At 44.6% G+C, this 22688-nt stretch overlaps 1 protein-coding gene across 1 annotated transcript in view; it reads right to left on the bottom strand.

Annotated features, from left to right (window-relative positions):
* The window catches only part of htr4 (5-hydroxytryptamine receptor 4), a 106709-nt gene extending 95921 nt beyond the window's left edge, over window positions 1-10788 (bottom strand). The window contains exon 1 of the mRNA XM_006797645.3: window positions 10724-10788. Within this exon, the coding sequence (XP_006797708.2) occupies window positions 10724-10779 (56 nt within the window). The 5' untranslated portion in view covers window positions 10780-10788. The remainder of the gene's footprint in view (window positions 1-10723) is intronic.
* Between the last annotated feature and the right edge of the window lie 11900 nt (window positions 10789-22688).

The raw sequence follows: 22688 nt of genomic DNA, 5'->3' as shown, positions 1-22688 counted from the left end.
AGTTCTTCAGACGACTGTGACTGCAGGAAGCAGACCTCATTTTCTCCTTACTGTTCACACTGTGGGAAAAGTGAGTCTTCCTGACTTAGAAGAAATGATGTGATCCACATTACAGCACATTCACATGTGGCTATTTTAATGAGGAGCTGGTAACATGATAATTACTGAAGCATTTAGTTTCATGCACGGCCAACATGGTGCTAAAACTGTCACCTCACAAAGCTTAAAGACAAAATCATCTTTGCATTTGTGATGTAGTTCAAACTTTAGCAATGAAACACTTCTTTGCTGTTTTCTTAAATTATGGCTGGAATTCCCCAAATGTTAAACTCTGTCTGCTGAATTTTTTGGATTTAAGTCATTTAAGTCATAAAATACTGACTGATAATATTTGTTCCTCAGAAATGACGATGCTCCAGTGAGCATGGGGTTCTGACAGACTCATGTGTGACATGTTTTTCTAGTCTTGTGTTCTTGTAAATGCTGATGCCCAAAGTCTTGATCTGGGAAAATAGCTGAAATTTGGAGAGCTGCAAATGAGACGTTCTGGAGACCTGATGCATCATCATCATCAGAGACCTGCAGCGTGCACCACCTAAGCTTTGCCAGAGTAATCAATGAAAGCTGGTACACCTCCTACAGAGAGCACACACCCCTGCTGCTACGCCACACTCCAAAGTGTGAACTTCTCGTTCCTCTGATGGAGTCGAGGGAGCTGACGCTTACCCGTCGCTGCCTCAGGCAGAAACTCTGCTCTCATGTTGAGGCCGAATATTTGTCTTGTTATTGCACGGAGCTGGATTGTACAGTGAATGGTTTATTCACCAACATTAGACTGACTATAGATTTGAAAAGATTCTTTGTGGCACAGGTGGACAGAGACACAAATGTCCTCATTGCCAAAGCTCTTTAACTACTGTCCACCCCGTGATCCAGCAGCTGGATATCCTCCTTCAGCAGCAGTAACTCACAATGATGGTTCCTGTGTGACGTCATCAGTCTCTATCATCGCTGTGCAGGAGTTTTGGTCCGCTCTTCTTCACAGCGTAGCTTCAGCTCTTTGAGTTTTGCAACAATTATTCATGCACATGACTGAATGTAGTGTAAAGCGCTTTGGTGTCTTTAGGGACTAAGTAAAGCGCAATACAAAATGCAGGCCATTTAGCATTTATTCACTGCAGCAGCTCCATTCTTTCCTGTTTCAGCCGTTCTAGTGGAGATGTGCTGCTGAGCTTGGATCTTTGTCCGGGTTGGTCCGAGCTTTAGCTGTGGGACAGACGGTCCCAATGCCACAAAGCCAGGGGATAATGCAGTACTGTTACTGTATTGTTACAGTACTGTTACTGTAGTATCAATCAGAGATTTCATAAGAATAAAAACATAATTCATGCATTTATTTGAGAAGTTCTCGTGCTACAAATACAGCCTTTTTGGCCTTTTGAGATTCTACATAAATCAATATCATACTGTCATCTTAAAAGAACCTTTTCATCCACTTCTCGATCTGGTTGGAGCAAGATCGCGGAGCTTCTCTGCGAGCCTCCATGCCCAGTCAGCCGCCGTCGAGCTGACAGACACCAAAATACCAAAGAGATGGCAGCGAGCAGCAAACCTGTGCCGCTGTGGTGGATCAGAGCCTGACGTGCTCATGTCCAGCCTTCGTGATTATTAATAAACCACAATGAAGGCAGGCAGCTTTTTCCTACACAGACACACACCATGTTGGATTATTACCTCTAGTCTGACCTCCTTGTAGGGCTTGAATGATTTCTTCGTTAATGATAATCCCTTCATATCTGCATGTGCATATCTACAGGTTTATGAATCTATGTGTAATGTTTTGTTTCACAAGCAGTCAAAGTTCCCCAATATTATTTTGGCTCCTTTGTTGCTTTATGTCCACAGGATGAATATTATAATGAATGAATGACAAAGAAAGGAATCACCCGCTGAACCACTCACATAACTAATATTAACTATGGCTGCTTTGACACCACAGGAACTTAGGTCCTCTCTAAAGGACACTCCAGATGGATCTGACGAGATGGTCCTGCAGCTGAAGGACAGCTGTCTTCGTTACTATGCAGCACTTAAGCAAATATTAAATCAAGCTGAACAATTAGAATTGACTGGAGGTCAAAACAGCCGTTCTTTCCACAGGACACGTTATTTGCCTTTCAAATTCGTCACTTTGAAAAACTGGCACACACTGAGCACAAAAAGCTTTCAGAAGGAGGGAATGAAAACACATTCAGACATTAATAAATCATAAAAAACCCACCAAATCAGACAATCTTTTATTTCTGGTCAGGAAGCACATCGTAAGTGTGCCTCTCACACATATTCACTAAAAAACCCACAAAAGCCAAACTTTATAAAGTTTTCTGTGCGAGTTGACATCAGCCTTCTAAAATCACAATCACAAGAGGAGATAAGGGGAGCCGATCGCTTTGAAGGCAAACTTTAAAATGAACTAGAGAAGAAGAAGCAGTTATGAAAACACTGCAGGTGTAACAGCAGGAAGCCACTGGTCTTCTTTCCAGCTGTGGGAGTCGTCACACATTTCATTTTTTTTTGTCTTTTATCTAAAGAGAATGAGTCTCATCCACTAAATGTTCTTACACTTTATGCAAAATCATCATCAGATTCGGGACATGACTGATCGCAAACAAGCGGGCTCGTGCTTGCCGTCCACACACCATCACACCTGCATTTCTCTAAATGAGGAAACAGGTTTATGTTCAGGTGAAGGGCAGAGAGCAGTGACGATGTTGGAAGACTGTCATGAAATTCAGACTGAAGAAACTTAACTTTCCAAATCAGAAAGACATTGGGGATGAAATCACGGATAATAAATATTTTAAAAGGAGAGAAAAACTTGAACATCAAAGCTGATGTGAATAAAAGAGTGCAAGACACGGACACGGAGCAGGGGATCTGTCAGATGGGAGACAGGAGACAAAAATCCAGATGTTTCACAGTTGTGGGACACAGTCAACAGTTTGTAATGGAAAACAAGATCGTGTTTATCAAGATTTAACTAAACTCAACTTTTCCTACAAAAACTAAATGATTGGTATTATTAGGAGTAGCAGTAATAGTAGTAGTAGTAGGAGGAGGAGGAGGAAGAGTATTATTATTAGCAGTAGTATTAGGAGTGATGTTGGATTTATAAGTGTAAAGAACTTTTCTCTGACTGTCAGACCTTTGTACTTTCTCGACGTGTTTGTAAAGTGTGAACACATTCACATATAGAAACAGTGATGAATGTGTGAAACATACAGGAGCAGCACACAGACCTGTGCACAGCTTTAATGCAGCGTGGCGGGCAGTGCAGGTATGGCAGAGTGTGAATAAAGTTTGTGAGGACGGATAGCAGATGCTACAAGCAGCATGTTTCAAACCAAAGGGCGCCATTAGCCGTCGAGCGGGTGAATAAACGATGGCATCAGCGCTCTGATGTGATAACAGAGAATGTGGTTTTAAATAAATTCTGGACGCCGTCTCCAGTTTCACTCTGTTCATGTAATGAAGGAGCAGGTGTCCTGTTTCTGAGATCACAGGTCTCTCTTTTTACTCATATCACAGGATGTTGCTGCAAACTGAAAACCTAAACCAGGTTTCAGCTGAATGTGCATCAGGACAGACTGCAGGCTCGGTCGCTGCACGCTGCGCTGTGCTAGATTCAGTTACTCCACCTCACTCTGATTCCAGGCGTATAGAGAAGCGTGGAGGTAAAATTCTTGTTAAATAAGGCCGTTATAGCGTTACATACAACATCAGGCAAAAGGAGGAGCTTCCTGTCAGGTTTTAAAAAAAGAAGCCATATGAGTCATGACGGCAGGAAAGCGTGCACTCATGTTTCACAGCTCTGACTTTAAACTGTGCCTGATACCGACCTCATCATGTCACAGTGTGGCTCCTCTTCCAGCACATCAGAGTAACTCGTTTATTTGAACTGCTGATCTTGAATCTGCAGCTGTGTGGAAACAATTTCCTTCCCAACTTGTGCAAATCTGCAGTTCTCCTTCTGAGAGTTCCTCAGATTCCTCGAGCAGGCCAACGAGCTGCAAAGAGAAACTACCAGCTGGACTCAGTCATGCTCATTATCAAGAAGTTAACAGGCCTTAAAGTCACTGCAGAGCGGTGTATGGGTGTATGTCTATGTTTGACCCTGTGTGGATTAAATCCTAAATAAACACAATTTTTAAAGTCATTAAAGATGTGTGCAGCACCATCACTCCACCCTGGGAACACCCACCCAGGTCCACGATGAGTTGATGGAACCTCTGGTTATAACTGTGTATACATATTACTGCCTGCTGAAAGCTACAACGCTGAGAGACTGGAGTCACATAAATTTGTATGAAGCTAAACACAAAGAAATGAGAGAAAAACACGGAGCAGCTTTGGTCACATAAAGAAAACCGCTGATAGGAAAACGATCAGCTTCAGCAGCAGCAGCTCGTTACCTTCGGTGCTGGTCGGGTACAGCGGAGGTTTTACTGAGCCCAGAGGATTTACTGCTCGGTTTTTGTTAGAAAATAAGATTCATGACTGTGAGGCATCTTTGATGAAGAATACAGAACTAAAATACAAAATAGATCTGCAGGCCTCAGAGTTCCTGCCAGCACCCCCAAGTATATCACATGGAGTCATCAGTGGTCAACAACTCTAACAAAAAATGGTGAAAAAGGATCCTGACGGGATAATCACCTGGCCGGGCACGAACGGGAAGAGAACGATGAAGCGCTCTGGCTCAGACTCATCTCCGTGGGAAGGAAGAGAGATTCAGCTGCTTCACAGATCCCATCACTGCAGATATTGACAGCATCGCTGTGTGTGCGTGCTCAGCTTTCATGCATCAGCAGGTACCTTTTATATGAATGGAGGGTTTCTTATTGAGATTACATAAGCAGTTGCTGAATGAATTATTTAGTCTGTGAAAAGTGACGGTGCAGTGCGTCGCCTGCCAAGTCCTGACTGTGCAGCACAGCCACCACGTGCAGTCTGAACGGATGGATAGAAAAACAGTCAAATACACTGAGACTGTGCCGTCAGCTGCTGCCAGAGTGACAGCGAACAATCAATGTGCCAAAATGATGCCTCGGAGGAGAAGCCGAGGGATGCTGAATGGATTTCTGATGCTAGCACGCCTGGCAAACATGCAGTATGTCATGAGTCAAAATTCAGGCTAAATGTTGGACTTACATCTGGGTTTTCTTACTGTTTTCTATATCTGTGTAACCCCCGGCAGCAGCCGTGTGTGTCGTTGTGTGTGCTGACCTGCCAGCGCTCTGATCGGATCATTATTCCTGAAATACTAATGCCACTGCTTTAGTTTACAGTCTTTTGACACTGTCAGAGATTTTCTGCATCTCAAAGTCCCTGCATTGTCAGGCACGAGCTTTTACTTTTCATACTACGACAAGAATTCCTGGTGTTCCTGATAAAAACGTACTCGGTGGGCTCGGCTGGAGCTCAGCTGCGTCACAGCGCCAGCAGTTCCTCGGTTTCGTGTTAGCTCATTTCTCTCCTGCGCTCTTTATCTGCAGCGCTGTGCTGGAATTTGTAGCAGAAGAAGAGTGTGGCACGTCTGCTCGCCCTGATAGTGTTTGTTAAAGTTGTGCCAGCCAGGCAGCAGCAGGACGCACGGCTTTGTGTTTAATTTTTCCTGGTGTGCAAGAATAAATACTGTTGACTGCAATTTATCTCTCGTCTGTCCTTAGAGGAACCCACAACTAGAAAAATATCTTCTTAACAGGAAAAGGAGAAAAGGAGAAGACGGCGGTGTGGGATTTAGAGAACAATGACTTTGTGCTCTTTATCTTTCGCCTCTGAAACATTTGAACTAAAGGAAGGAGCGAAGTGCGCTGACAAATGTGCTGTACGGACGGACCGGGCGGAGGCGACCTGAGGCTTCGGGTTGGGCCTTCTAGAGCTTGAGGCTCCTGTTGGAAGCAGTCATGCAGAAAACAGGATCTGTCACAGGACACCTGAGGTGATGCGGGAAGAGGCAGTAGCTCATTCGACGAGAGGGAAGAGAAGCTCACTGATATTCGAGTCCGACTCTCCAGGATGACTCCTGCTGCTGAAAGTAGTGACTGCACTGCAGGATGTAAGCTGAGGAGAGCTCTGACACACATCTTTGTGGACTCCATGAACACTTTATCTTTTCTTATCACAGTCTGAGTTATGGCCCGGCCGTCTGTGACTTACAACATGAAATGCACACAGCTTGACTGAATTATACAAATAAACCTCAGATAAGCTTCATAACTGTGAACCCACAGCAGAAGCTGAGAAACTTTGGTGTCCATTTCTAGAACTCAGTCCTAAGCATCGACATTCGATGAACTCCTTGAAGCCTCTCACACCTCAGTATAAATCAATAAATATCAATAAAGTCGAGCTTTGACGACCAATAGGATCATTTCTGTTTTTTACAGGGTGGCTGCACAGGCACAGACCACCCTCACTAACTTCAACTCAGGAGAGCGAAACAACGCTTAGTCCAACAGCTGAAAATCTGCACATCTCAGCTTCCTCATGTCATTTCACGGAGGCAAAGTTAAATATTTAACCTTCTTGGACGTGTCTGCATTCACGGATTATAGCACAGCATAACATAGAACAGCATAGCATAGCATAGCATAGAATAGAATAAAATTGAATTGAATTGCCCTTTATTGTCATTGTACATGCACAATAAAATTGTGTGTACTTTACCTGACTACTGTGCAAGAAATATAAAGAACAAAACAGATTCTGTACACTTCGTTAGTGTGTGTAAAAAACTGAAACACAGTTTATTATCAATATTATTATCATTGTTTCGGATCGCTCAGCACTGACCTACACTGAGCTACTTTACAAAGTCTAACGGCAAAGAGCTCCGGCGCAGTGTCACGCCCTGACACGTGGAACGTAAATTTAAACTTAAGTGAACAAATGAACGAGTGGAGAAAAACACGCAGCTCCAGTTTGAGGGTGGAGCTGCTGGCACTGAGGCTGAGTCCATATCCAGCTGTTACAACAGCTGTATTGCACACACACACTGCTGCCTGTGTGTGTGTCAGTGTTTAAAACCAAACAGTAACAGCTGGGTCACATGATCAGCCTCAGCTCAGCGTGCACGACTCTCTGCAGTAACAACCGGCAGCACAAAACATGATCCCAAATCACACAGCTCAGGCTGTCACTGTGAAAAGGCCCCACTATAACAACCACTCACATACAGTACACATTCATAAGCAATGAAAAGATGATGAATAACAATGTTGAAGGGCAGTTTGAGTGAAGTGGCGGGAACAAGACTGAGAATCTCCAAGACTCAAGCCAGAAAATGGCAGAGACACCAGCCGGGATGAAGAGGAGTGTAGGTGCTTCCCGTTCCCGGGGAAACACGAGTCTGCAGCTCGCTGTGGGGACGACAGAACTGAGCTAGTTATTTACTGCTCAGTCTACAGTCACACCCTCACCGATGGCCACGAGCAGCAGAAATGAATTTCTCTGAAGGTGTCTGCACTCAGAGAGAGGGTGAGGAGGAGGAGGAGTACACCTGCTCCTCCTCCTCAACATAAGGAGAAAGTCGTTGTTGCTCAGCATCTGACCAGGACGCCTCCTCAGTGACTGTCCAGGGTACTCAGATATTGTTCTAACCAAATATCAACCAATCACTGAACATCCATATGACTTCAGTGCTTGTAGCTTAAATGAATGTGTGTTATAAATTGTCACCAGTGGAAGTGTGATTGTGAGGAATGCTCATTTTTGTGTGCTGGACCTTTACACACACGCACACTCTTCTTTAAGCCAGGACAGTCCTGCTGTGTCTCCTCTCTGTTCAGAGGGATTCTCATGTGCTTGTTGTGTTAGCTTTAGCATGCTAGTTCTGAATTTTAAACCGTACCATGAAAAAAGCGCTGCTCTCTGCAGTTTTGTATAACTTTGCGAGACCACCTGCACAAACATACACAACGTTATTACACTACAAATGTGTGAAACTGGGTCATCTCATACACTTTGCAGTCTTAACCCATGTCCTCCAATCAAAACCACCTGAAAAGCTCCAAACACACAACATGTGTTATAGCACACAACATATGACCAGATGTATAAGAGTGAAGCTGCTGCTGATGCTGAGGAAGATGATGATGATGATGATGATGTTTATCTGTATGAAGTTTTTCACATTCCTGGTTCCTCTTCCTCTTCCCATCCTCTCCAAGGTAATTCCCCTCTGCACCCTGCTCGATCATTTACTGTAATCTATTACTACACCGTTCAGGTGTTAGTCCCTTCATCCTCCAGCTCTACATCAGCAATGTGTGCTCCACCCACAGCATCTACACTCCAGGACTTCAGTCCTCACCTCCTACTTCCATCTCCACTCTCTGATGACCTCATCATCTGAGTCTGATCGCCAAAGTACTTCTTATACTCCTACTACACTCAAATGTACACTGAACACTTTCTCCCACTCAGAAGTTGTAAACAATAACCGACCTGAGACTGGTGAGTTTTATGAATGTGTTACATGCCCACAGCACACAGTGGGGGAAATAAGTATTTATTATCACATCATTACCACATTAATCTAAGTTGAAGCCGAGCTGTACAGAGTCAAATTTCAGTCTCCCCCAGGTAAGTGGACCCCATTTGGCATCTGTATGATAAAAACTGTGAGACACAAACTGAGTGCCGCGCAGAGACAGATGTCTGCCCCACAGCAGCAGCTCCAACAGGAAACTGTGCACAGAAAGATTTTCTCGCATGTTTCCTGCATCTGCGACTGAGCATGCATCTCTAGGATGATGGATAAAGACTCAAAGCCAAGGCTGGAGAGGAGATCAGACCACAAACCTGATTCCACCTTAAGCCTCAGAGCTCCCATCATTCTATAAGTTGGAGACAGGAAGTCAAAGAGCCACATACATGATCTCATGTATGTCAAGTGCAGCGTGGGCCTCTCCAAACGCTGCTGGAGGCAGTCATCACATGACACGGACCCCATCCATAACAGCACAGCACACAACGAGGTCATGTAGTACTACCTCATAGCTGAACCTGAGTAACTACTGTACCGCGACCTCCTGCTTCACGTACATCATTTTAATTCTGACTCAAACGTCCTGAAGGAATCAAATCCTGTGTGTGCCTGGTTTAGTAATGAACTCTCTTTTTCCATGAAGCTGAAAGGAAACGTTAATGTTGGATCCACATTTTATATTTTATGGTGTTGCTGTTTGTGTCACAGTTCTTCTTTGGGTTCAGCATTCGTAGTTTCAGTTTCAGATTCAGATTCACTGTTGACACACAGGAAATATCTGAACGTGAAAACAACACGAGGCGCGATCAGCGGGTCTCTTTAACCTTCTTCTGATCAGCTGACCTTTGGGGTGGGTGGAGCTTATGTGTTTAATAAAGTGAGATAAGCTGAGTGGGATAACCATCCATGCACTGACCTCATTATTAGAAACCTTATGACTAATATGGAGCAAGAAGCAGAAGCTTAGTGCAGTTAGAGGTGCTGAGGGATGACAGAGTGCTGCCTCACACAGAGTGGAGATCACACTGAATAATCACACCATCAATGATGTTTTCTCACAGAAACGCCCACAGCAAAGAGGAAATATTTAATGTAGAGATGTAAAAACCTCAGCTTTCACTTGGTTCTGTGCTCCAGCTCCAGACTGACGCTCCCTGTCTCTGGCTTCTCTGAGAATTGTGTCTGTGGATCTGTGAGGCAAAGAAAAGGAAGCCTTCCCACTGATGATTTCTGAACAAAGTCTCATCCGTCTCTCATCCTCCAGGCTAAAAGTTGTTAACCAAGAACAGAAAAATGACTTTCTTTGCATCCCAGCACAGCAAAAACAGACCAGCCAGCACTTTCAGCAGGATCAGTGTTTTAATCAAACCCACAAGCCGGAGGTAAAGACAACTACAGAGGCAGCGAGAACCCCCGGCTAGCTGATGATTCCTCAGCTAAACCAAATATCTGAAGATGAGGATGTCCCTGAAGAGGAAACCAGAGCTGTCAAAATACATTTGAATATTGCTTATACATAACATAATGGACACCAGCGTGTGGGTGAAACCATGAGCACTTCACACTCAGCGTGACTTACAGGACTGAAGCGTCTGTTGGAATGAGATTAATTATGAAGCGTTTGGGCAGTCGGTTATGTTTCACAGTGTTTCATGTGAACATTAGTGAATTCATTCAGGTCGCAGAGTGAAGCTCACCACTGCAGCTCAGCTGATACACATCCACACAACACAGCCTGCCTGCACGTCTGCATATATGCAAATCTGCAAGCCACTTTGTAACTGGCCTCTGCACCCTCTTTTCTTGCTGTTTCATATCTGTTGTCAGTGATGCTGTTTAGTTCTGTGTTGTATGAACCTGAAAGGCTGCAGAGCCACAGTTTCCTGTACAGGAGTAAGATGACACATCCAAACTCACATTTGGCAAGCTGCCTGACAAAAATGAAGAAAACGTTTTGATTCATACTATAAAAAAGCAGCGTCATGTCACGTCTCTGATGCATCCATGCAGCGTCAGCATCTACGAACAGTCAAAGCTCTCATCACTGAGTCTGACTGAGCTAACAGCTAAAAGGTGGATTTTGTGTTGTGTATTAATCAGCGTGACCATTATCAGGAAGTGTGTAATCACACATGGTGTGATTATTCTCCGTAAAAGTTGATTAACTCTCACCTCTCACCGCCGAGCTCCGCCATCGCTGGCATCTGGCCTGCAGCGCTGACATTCATGTGACCATAAATGCTGAGAACCCTGCAGACAGAAGACCACTGTTAAAACATGAACATGATGATTTACATTATTAAAGAGGGAACTTTTAATTACAACTATCACACCAGTCCTGGTCTCAGCAGATTACATTAACATAGGTGAGTTAAACCACATCAGGATTATGCAAATGCAACAATTTTGGTTGACATTTGCCGTGTGCTGATGAACGACTTGCCGCTGCACGTGCAGCTTTGGATTTGGGTCGAACGAGTTTGAATTCAGAGGATTTCAAACTGACTGTAAGTCTGAGTCTGTAAGGAAAGGTGATTACTAAACATCTGACTGACCAGCAGCTGGAGGTCAAAGACTGAGCATATAACATCCAATGTTTTATGAAATCGACTGTCGATTTAAGCATTCAGGAGACTCGGGTACTACAGTAACATTTATTACATTTCAGCACCAAGGATAAGAACAGAGCAGAGTCCAGGACACTCACTGAGTGGTTGAGACTGGCCTTTAAGTCTCCACAGATAAAAATCTAAAAGAAGACCACAGAGCAAAGGTCTCGAGGTCATCCACGGAGTCAGGGCATCAAATTTCAGAAAGCAGATCTGCTGTGCAATTCAATTCAGTTTCATTTATACAGGGCCAAATCACAATGACAGTCGCCTCAAGGTGCTTTTTGTGCTTATTGTAAGGTAGACCCTACAATAATACATACAGAGAAGAACCCAACAAACACATGACCTTCTATGAGCAAGCACTTTGGCGACAGTGGGAAGGAAAATCTCTTAAAACTTTTAACAGGAAGAAACATCCAGCAGAACCAGGCTCAGGGAGGGGCGGGACCATCTGCTGCAACTGGTTGGGGTGAGAGGAGGAAGACATGAGCCTTTCATTTCTCCAGTGGAAAATGCGACGCTGTCAGCTGATTGTGTTTTTCCAACATCGAGAAGAAAGTCGTTTTTACTTTAAAAAAAACGACTTTCTCACATTTAAGAAAACTTGCTTTGTGTTTTGGAGTATCAGGAAACCCGGATGTTCAGTCAGGTAAGACAAGATCGCCGACGTTAAAAGTGCAGCATCAGTTAAAAATGTTCCCAAAATAAAAATCCATCAAAGCAAAACTTGTTTCTATTCATGCAAAATTAAACAGAAACAGTATTGGAAGGCAGCCCAAGGCTGCAGGTGGGATGAACGGGGGCGGGGCAGTGAAGGTCAGCCTGGCAGAGAAAGAGGCAGAGGAGGGTCATGCCCCGCAGATTTACCCCCGTTCAGCCGAGCAGGCAGCTGTCACGGGCACTTTGCCGCGTGGACGTTTATATCTGCACAAACGCAGCAGAAAGAACAAAATCCTCACCTAATCTACATCCCATATGCTGACAGACGCGCTCAGCTCAAAGCGTTGCACAGCATGGCAGAAAAATGTCTGCACAACCACTTATTTTTCTGTCACAAGGAAACAAAAGAACCAGACTGTGTCTGTAAATCTGCTGCACACAATCTCCCTGCACCAGCGTTTATATTACATTATGCCACGATCATGTGCAACCACATGCACAGCCACAACGATCTGCTGCAGTTATTCTGTCCAGAAACAGTTGATACAGACTGATGTGAGCTCTGTTAATAATCATACTGTCACATGATTCACCAAACCTTTCCCCTCCTGCTCTGTGGAGGGGAGACTCCCAGACGGCTCATTTATTACAGCATAAACAACAGCTGTACTGAAGAGCAGTGACCCTCTCCGTTCGAGGACACGCAGGCCCAAACCGTGCCAATGAAATGCCACTCGCAGCAAAGCAGGGCCCCAGGTTGACCTCCAGGGGGAGGTCAAAGGTTCAGGGTGTTCTCTCTAATCTGTGACCCATCTATACGACACGGCAGCCGTGAGAAAGGCGCCCGAGCAGCAGAAAAGATCCTAGCGTGTTTGTGTGATGGTGACTGAAAAACCTTCTAATCTGCACAAAATACTGAATGTTGCAGGAACAAGAAGGATTACAGATTTAAAAAGTGCTCTGTGATATATGATTAGCCAATGTCTGTGCATCACGAATGAGAAAAAAATGCTTTTATGAGATTTTAAATAATTCACAGTCCTGTCACAGCAGAGTCCAGCGATCTGTTTGTGAGGAACGGACAAGTGTTGACCCAGAGCCACTCCTACTGGGACCCCGTAGAGAGAATAAAAGCTGCTCTGGTGGTTAGAGGGGTTTTTATTGTTGTGGCTGATCTGTGGTTGTATGCAAGTGTTAGTACGGAGGATGTGTTGTTCACATATTCCATCCACATGTGAAGAGAAAAGCCTGGATACACAGAAACTTACAACCGGCTTTGGTTTTAGGCTTAACCTCTAAATATCGGCACACTGGGATGAGATGAGCATAAATAAAAGGAAGGCATATTTAATCTATCTTCAGTCAGAGAGAAGGTAATTCATCATATAGAGTCTGAGATTTATTCAGGAAGCGTAATGTACTAAATATAGATGCAGAGCTCTTTATTAGCTCTGCAGCATCGCTAACGTGCTGAATGCAACCATGCCACCTGCACATGTGAACAAACTGCTCAATGCATGCGTAATGTGCACAATCCATCACAATACACGTTTGTACAGTCCAGCTAATCCATAACTCATCTGCAGACAGGTTAACACTGACTGAGTGAACCCAGCTCAGTCCTAGTAGCCTCAGCTGGAGCTGTTCTTAATTATTCTGTCATGAACCGGGTTTCCATGCGCTCACATAAACTGGAGCACACGTCACCTTCACAACAAAAACATACTGACCAAGAACATTCCTCTTCAGGACTTTATCATCTCGTCTCTAATCATTATTATATCATCACTGATTCGCCGTGAGTCAAAAACGCCTTGGCACCGTCTCCAGGTCGCCACGGGCTGCCAACTCTGTTCTATAATAGCCTCAGTCGGGGAGGTGAGGTGAGCTGAACGCATGACAGAGCTAATGGGCAAGGTTGCTAAGAGGGTTTACTGGAGTCTGTCAGCTCTCTTCCAGTCACACGGAGCTCAGAGAGTAGAAATAGCAGAGCTAAGACGGTGGGAGATGCTGACAGGGAGTCCAGGGAAGAAGATAAAAGACTGTTGAGCAAGAAGGAAATGAGATGACAGCAGCTCAGGTGAGCTCAGGCTGCAGGGCTGGGACATGCAAGGCTTCCTTTTGAGGCATCGAAGTCGGCCCTGACAACACGCTGAGGCAGGCCAGCCAGGAAAGCCTGCAGCATTCCTGCTGCCAGCTGCTAAAGCGGTGGGAGGGACATCACAAGTGGACAGAAACATGCTGCTAAGAGATTTATTCACAGCGACGTGAATGAGAGTCTCGGCATGGAGGATCAGTAGTGCACATCAGCGTTTAAAATGACGACCCTGAGTCGAGCCAACAAGCCAGTGAATGCAGAGAGACGTTTGGATGTTTGGACTGAGTTACGATGAGTCTGGCAGGAATTCCTGCATGCAGAGCAAGAGCTGGCAGACTGGACCTCATGAAGTCTTCCACATTCAGGCGCGGGCTGCCTCTTACGTTCACACAGCGCCGCCATTGTTTCGATGGGATATTCCCGTCATGGGGTGACTTTAACACAGCTCTGCCCACATGCAGCGGCCTGAGGGCAAGACATGCACGCCTGTGGCTGGGCGAGGTGACGTCCATCAAAGCACATTTGCCTCACACACACTTTCACATGGATCTTTGTTCACCACAGCTCTGCACTTTAGAGTCATCACGTTATCTAACATAACCGACACATCGTGCAGGCATCGTCTCACTACCACCGCCACAGGAGGTCTCGGTGAGTTTGAGCTTATCACCCAACTCCACAAATGTGCTTCCACACCTACATCCCTCAGTTACCCTCACCTGCACGTGATTGGACTGTGGGAGGAAGCTAAAGAACTCAGAGAGAAGCCTCACACACACAGAACCCAGCTGAGCCGGTACCTGACGTGATGCTAGACTTGTAGTCAAGACCGCCTAAACCAAGACCAAGACAATACCAAGACCAGAGGGTATCGAGACCAAGACAAGACCAAGACCAAGACCAAGACCAAGACAGACCGAGTCAAGACCAAGGCAAAGTCGAGATGAGACCGTGTCAAAAAAAGTCTTTAAACTGCAGCCAGATGCTGCTTCATTTACGGGTGTCAGGCATATTTATGTGTTTTTGCAATGCACTCGAACGCTCCTCTTGAGACACGCGTCTCTCACCCTCTCTGTTGTTCACATAATGATATTATCCTATATCCTCGCATGTGATTGACCACAATATGGAGGGATTGGAGCATAGTTGAGCCACTGTGTGAGAGCTGAGCAGCGAAAGGAAATTAAGTGAGGAGCCGGCTCTCGCTCAATGTGAGTCGACTCTTCTGATTCACTACTAAGCACTCTCTAAGCACGGCTCTTAGAGCTGATGCTTTTGCACATGACACATTATCGGACGTTACGTTGTGTGTCATGGATACTGTTGACTCCAAATCTCCCGACCACTACGTGGATCTGAGACAGCAAGACCGAGACAGCGAGACCAAGAGAAGACCAAGACCAAAGTCCGTTGAGACCAAGACAAGACCAAGACCACGTAAAAGTGGTCTCGAGACATCCAACTCTATGTGATGCTTCTGATGACAGCCGTGCAAATGTTTCTCACATTTTCACAGGATCAGAGCACCTGTCATAAAAACAAAACTCTGGCATCTTAATAAAAATAATATGCTTTTTGTAAAACAGTAAACAGCAATAACTCTATTATAACTCTAATAATAAAAATGAGTCAGCATGAACATAAATGCATAAAAAGATTAAGTAAGTCAACCATTTTAACATATTTCGTGCCACAGCGCGAAATGCTGAATATTAGCGATGCCGTGTGTCACATGACGTGCACTTTCCAAACGGCAGCACAGCCTGTGACCCTTCCTGGGCCCCTGTGTCCTATTTAGCTTTGCTTGAGTGTTGCCGAGCATGGATCACTGCCTAGGGCTTCAGCGTCAGTAAAGCTGGTTTTCCATATAACCCACAAGTGTTTGTGCGATCAGCGTGATTTTATTTCCTGTGTGATGCAACAGCAGGATGCTCATCTGCAGCTGGCTCTCCTGTTCTGTCACGGCCATAAACCGGCATTTAAATCACCGGCGTTTCTTTAACACATCATTAAACAAATGCTTGAAACTGGGTTAGGACAGAGCTTTCTGAGCGCACATGCAAAGCTTTCTGAGCATAAAGCTTTGAATATGAGAAAAAGAAAAATGTGAGAGAAGAAGAAACTAGTGTGGAGAGGCCAGAAAACATAAATGTGCACAAACAGCCAAGACACGAAAAACTCCAGAAAAGTCCAGACTGAGTGACGGAGCGTTGCGAGGGTGGAGGGTAAGTGAAGTTCAGCCAAAGTTCAGCCAGTGCAGGTGGGGGGTGAGGAACAGCACGCTCCTGTGTGCGGGAGATACTCAGCAGCCTGCAGGAGGCCATGAACAGTGCAATAACCAGCAGGGTGGAGAAACATCCATACCGCATGCATTTTTCATTTACGAGGCAGGCCCATGCTTACGATGAAAACCATGTTTCTGCATGTATATTACTTAAAGCTACTGCATGGATCGTCACCTGGCTGTGCTGACAGGTTTACCTGTCCAGGTGCTGTTTTGATTCAAGAGACCCACGATGGCGGGAACAATGAGGAGCCAGGATCAAGAACACCACCCAGGACTGGGTGAAGGGAACGCCCATAGCCGGGCCCTAACTCTGAAACCACAGCCAGGCAAAGTGGAGACTTTGATGGTCTGAACAAAAGTTACCCAGACTGAACTTAGTCAGTACAGGAGGTTTCATTAGGTCTGGATGGGTTCTCCTGGACTTCCACTTTAAAGGTGGCCTCAGTGAGAGGGGTGAGCAGGTATGAGTGTACATGAATCTCCATGTATGATCTCTGATGAGATCTAGGCTGGCTTGGATCACCCCAGTGTGCCCTGAGAAGAGGCGGAGGAAGCGGGGAGAAGGAGACAGTCAGTGTATTTTTATTCTTTCCACTTGGTCGTTGCAAACTCTCTGAACGAGAACACCAGCTCCATCCCTCCATCAGAGAAGAGTAGTTTAAGAAGAGCTCTACAGATACCTCTTCCAGCTTTTCTGAGGAGAGATACAAGCTCGGGTGAACCCCAGGTCTGAACCACCTCAGCCCAATCCTTTCGATGTCGAGGACCAGGGGCTCTAATCTAAACTGACCTGAATTACCGAGGTTGAAGATGAACCCATACACCCTCTGGGGAACGCTAATCTCTTGTACATGAGCTCGCCTCTTCTTCTTCTACAGCTTCATTCAGGACTTTTTAACTTTAATGAACATGTAAGGTTTCCCTGCTCAAAACAACCAAAATGTCCCCATAAACTAACAAGACTGCCGAACAAAACCAAAGTCAGAACAATTCTTTTGTATTAAACTTTAGAGCCAGTACTGCATTACTGTGACAAGTATTGATCCACTTCCTGTTCTACCATCTTGGCTATATTCATGTTCAGCTCCAGTCTTCATTATGCTTAAAGACTGAATGGATGTGAACTCCGGCATGAAGACAAAGATAATAATGTAACAAATCAAAACAATAAATCATGATGAAAACGTCAGAGAATCACAGAGACGACCTCAGACCACAGTCCTCTCTCAGTATTTGGACTCCAGGTCAAAAATCCAGTTAAGCTGCTTAACATCATTTCATTCAATCCAATATTTGTATTCTGGAGCTTTTACTGAATATTGAGGCCCAGTGACATAAACAATTACTACCTCAGAGAGCCATTTGTGACATTTACAGTCAGAAATCTGATTTTATCGGGTGATACAAACACCAGCGCTTCGTGATGTTGTTATATTACACACAATAAAAGGAGCGATGTATCCACAGCCATCCACACAATAAACTGCAGACAGTGAAGCCGCTGTATTTAACATGTGAAGCACACAGCCTGTCAGCTGGCTCCGTGGAGCTAATGCGAGGCCACATGGGGACACCCTGCATGTGTTCGGGGGGCTTCGTGGTCTCATCGAAGGGAACAAATGGCGCCAAACAACTCACCTGCAACGTTTGTGGCCCCCGGATCTGACCCTAACCACGCCCCCTCACATCAGCTGACAGAACAATCTGATCTCTGGCAGCTTTATACGACATATAAGGGTGTATTCATTGTTTGGTATTATTTGGAAGTTTTAGGATATGGTCTACGCACACCTGAGGTTCACCTGCAGATTGAAACCACTTGCCTTAGCGTACCTTCAGGCTTGAGGATGCTGTCTGTTGCCATGGTTTCAAAGAACCTGAGAACCTTCACAGACAAAGCCAGGAAAACAGGTACTGTGCAGAAACAGGAAGAGAGCCGACTTTCACCTGCTAACTGACCGACTCACACCAGCAGCCAATCAGCTCCCAGCTTTTCTCGGGTAACATTACTGTCTGTGTCAGGACGGCCTGGAGACTGAGAAGGCAGAGGAAATGTGTGTGTGTGTGTGTGTATTTATATCCTTGTGGGGACATCTCATTGACATAATGAGATGTCGCATACCCTATCACTAACCATCAAAAATGAATGCCTAGCCCTAACCCTTACCCTAAACGTAACCATAACCTAATTGTAACCCTGACACTAAAACCACATTTTGAGTCTCAAAAATGCCTTCAAACAGCCTTCGTGGGGACCAAAATCCCGGTCCCCACGAAGGCTGTCGGTCCCCACAAGTATAGTAAACTTCCAATTTTTGGTCCCCACAAAGACTGGATTCGCACTGAATCCTGATAATCTCTGATATGATCTGATTTACAGGAAATGCAGGAAGTGAAAAAGTGAGGAGGGCCCGAATGTCTTTCCAGAGAGACTTATCTCCAACTGAGAACAGCAGCAGCTCTCACTGACAGCGCCACAGACGGGGACGCTGCTGCTTACGCTCACGAGGAACTGCAGGGGAAACTAAAGGTTGTGCAGAACCTGTGATATCCAGTCCCAACACCAATGAGAAGACTAATCTTAAGTACAATTATCAGTTTCTGGTATTCAATACCTATTGTACAGTCATCTCACTTAAATGTAATTGCAAATGACCACTTCATATTGTCTCTGTCTTTGTTTATTGTGATATAGTTAATAGCAGTACCTTTTTATCTCTTAATTTTACCCAAATTTAGCGAGTTATTATTTACTTGTAGTGTCTAGTTTTATATCTTGGAGATATATTTTTTTTAATTCTCATAAATGCACCATGGGGGGCTTGGGGTGAAACGGCATTTCATTACGCTGTATACTGTGTACAGCATATTGTTGTATTGACGATAAAGAGCTTGAATCTTGAATCAATAAAATGTTCAAGAGAATAACACAGCGTGTTCTTCTGCTGCTTGATGGTGCATTATTCATTTTTCATCAACACTCTTATCAGATTTGGTTTGTTGGGTCGTTTCATAAAAATGGTGTATGTAATGTATGTTTCAGGTAATAATGTGCAGAATATTACAGCCTCCAGCTGAGGATTCAGCTGATTTGGTGCTTTTGGCACCCACAATTTCACCTTCGAAATATCATGTTTTGGCATTTATGCCTTTATTTGTTCGCAGTAATGGAGGGGTGTGGGAGTAGGAGGGATATGAACAGCAACAAAGATCCCATTATCAAAGGCAGATAATTAATTCACTTTTTTCCTCCCAGTTCTGAGTCTGCCTTCCAACATTGAGACAAGATAATGAAGATTATTGCAGCAGGTTCTGTTTCTCAGTAATGCTGTCATTCCCTCACATCCACGGTTAGTTTCCATCCGTGTTTATTCGTTGACTTGCTCGCTGTCCTCAAATCAAAGATTAACTGACTGAATTAGTTATAGTTGTATTATATTTATAGAGCAGCAGTCATCTGAAGGTGCTTTACAGAATCAGATAAAGGACAGGGCAGGAAGGGCTCGGGAACAGGAAGAGAAAGGAAAAGCAGAGCAAGTCGAGGACAAAACACAAACTACAGAAGAAGAAACTCTCAATGGATCATGGGAGGCCACCATGCAGCCGGAGACTAGAGCAGCGCAACTGAGGACCTGATCCAGCCCTAACTATAATACACTTTATGACAAAGGAAAGTTGGTGTCTGTCTCTGAATCCAAACTGGGAGCTTTTCTTTAACTCTCCATCCATTCCAGCATCCACCTGCCATCATCATCATCCTCATCCTTCCTCCTGGCAATGTCATCAGGTTATTATCATCAGCAGCGCGCCGGTCTGAGCGTATCCGTTTACGTCTCGTCGCACCAATGGGACGCCTTACACTTCTAATACTTGTGAATCATGCAGCGTGACCGACACTTACCACAGCTTTGCTTTTCATGCGCTATGGGCGTCGACCTGCAGAGTCAAATGACATTTAACGCCACAGAAATACTTCCTTTGCCAATTTTCTTTCCCGCTCTCGTGCATTTCTCAGCATTTGGCTCTGAGGCGATAAGATGACATTAACACTGTCATTATTCACAGCTCAGGATGGGGGCATGCATGACCAGTCATCTATGAAAATAATAACAAACTGCTCAGAAGTGACACACTTTAAACTTACTACATATTCCTTTTGATTTAGTGGAAGGCTGATTATTAGGTTTTCCTGTCTGGCTTGTTGGAAATATGAGCTTGAACTGAAACAACCAATAAAAATGTCTCTTCTAAACGATGCTGAAGGTCTTTGACACAGTCTCAATATTACCCTAAACCCGCTGCATCATGGCACCCATGCCAAAGGACCTGTCGTGGATATCTGTGAGATGAGAGGGGCTTTGTGGAACCTGCAGTATTTTATGTCCTGGTGTTGGAAAGAATTCAGACTCCATAAAATCACCCCCACTGCCACAGTAAATACTCCATTCACTCTTCTGTCCTTAGAGTAGAATAATAACAACAGGAAGCCGTCTGACAGAGAAACCTTGGCCAAGCACTCTGAGCAGGATTTCCTTCTAAGGCAATAATCTGATATTTAGAATACATTCACTTTATTTTATTTGTCCTTCTTAAACGTAATTTTTAAAAGTTTGCAGTAACAAAAGAGTGCAAAGTGCAGCTTTCGCCTGTTTAAAACCATTTTAATACACTTGACATAATTTTGACTATAATTATTTTTTATGTGGATATAAAACATGTAGCGCTCATAAATTTGTTTAAATGTTCAGTAATAATACTTTTAAATGGTAAATGGCCTGTATTTGTATAGCGCTTTACTAAGGACGCCAAAGCGCTTCACACATCCAGACTGGTGATGGCAAGCTACATTGTAGCCACAGCCACCCTGGGGCACACTGACAGAGGCGAGGCTGCCGGACACTGGCGCCACCGGGCCCTCTGACCACCACCAGTAGGCAACAGGTGAATTGTCTTGCCCAAAGACACAACGACCGAGACTGTCCAAGCCGGGGATCGTACCGGCAACCTTCCGATTACAAGGCGAACGCCCAACTCTTGAGCCACGATCGCCGTTAAGCATATTCATATTGTTATGTATTTAAACTGTTACAGCCTGGTACTGTGAGGTACATAACAAAGTACATTATAAAGTAATGCAATGAAGAGAAATATGTTTAGTATGGCTGCAGGTTTGTTAAAGGAGAAATCCTTAATGTCAGACGTTGGATTGATTATCCAACATGCCCACATGGAAACACATGACGCGTACTTGTGAAATATCCCAGCGGGTGTGAGAGGGTGAGCCGGTTTCTGTAATGAGAGCTCACAGTGTCAATACTCAGTCAGTTCTTGGTAGCCTGGAGTGAAAAACAATGAAAATGAGAATCAATAAAAGCCAGATGCATGGCTTTGCTCGCGCTGTGGGTCTGTCAACCACACCATCTGCTGCCTGTCCTTCACAGAGAGCCACAGCGCAGGGCACACTGTGACCTGAACCGGGCCCCATCGGAGCCTGACAGACTGAACCGGGACCTCTGGCAACAACTGCACATCCAAAATGAACCCTTCATCATCCTGCCAGACCGGGCAAGAGAAAGTTTTCTAGCCAGTCGTTTCATCTGCCAACTGTTCCAAATAAGGAAAAACATTCAGTTTAGGGAACAATAAATGTTTCTAAGGCTGCTTTTGGAAATGTTCATAGCCACTATCAACTATTGATTTTTTAACTCACCTTGAAGCCTCAGCGTGAGCGTTTTACTGCCACTGAGAGCCAGAAGTAACCACAGACACTCAGACACTTGCTAATCATCCAAATGAAATTCTCAAATTTCACTGGGCACCAAAACTGAAACTCAGACTTTGTAGATGGGACAAATTGTTATTGGTCAGATGATTGCATTACAAATGCTCCTACCTGTCACACACTGAGCTCCTGTGCAGTTGTCACTGAGGCTGAGCTAAACGGACTGTTTCTAGTAATCATATACACTCTGAGGAAAGCACAGGGATGGACCCACCAGCCTTCAGCGTTAGCAGATGTCCTGCTGTACCTCCTGAGCCACAGCCAGCCCCAACTATTCATAGAGACCAAGCTGCTTGTTTGTGTGTAGCGGGGTGTAAACACGGCTTTAATGCCGTGTATCGGGGATTTTAACATGCGAGTCTGAGGGCTGCCTGGCTTTTGGAGCCAGCCTGTAACCACAGTTTTTGGAATTTCTGTGTTGGCTTAATTTCTCAGTCCCGGAGGTTGCTGCTTGACTGAAAATACAACCTGGATTATGTTAGCGGTAATGTAATAAATAATAAAGTTCTGCTTCTGGAGTGAGGCCATATAAACAAACAGATTTAGTGCTTAAAGAGCTGCAGTTTCATGTCAGAGAGTTTGCTGTGACTCATGGTTGAGATTAAGTCTGGATTCAGAGAAAGTTTTTTGATGAAGCACCGCACAGAGCATGATTTTATCTCAACACAGAGCAAAATACAGAAAATATATTAGTACAG

Source organism: Neolamprologus brichardi, chromosome 2 (assembly GCF_056152115.1).
Source record: "Neolamprologus brichardi isolate AB-2024 chromosome 2, ASM5615211v1, whole genome shotgun sequence".
NCBI classification, from domain to species: domain Eukaryota; kingdom Metazoa; phylum Chordata; class Actinopteri; order Cichliformes; family Cichlidae; genus Neolamprologus; species Neolamprologus brichardi.
Note: the sequence above shows the minus strand (reverse complement) of the source record. Positions and strands in the feature narration are given on the sequence as shown.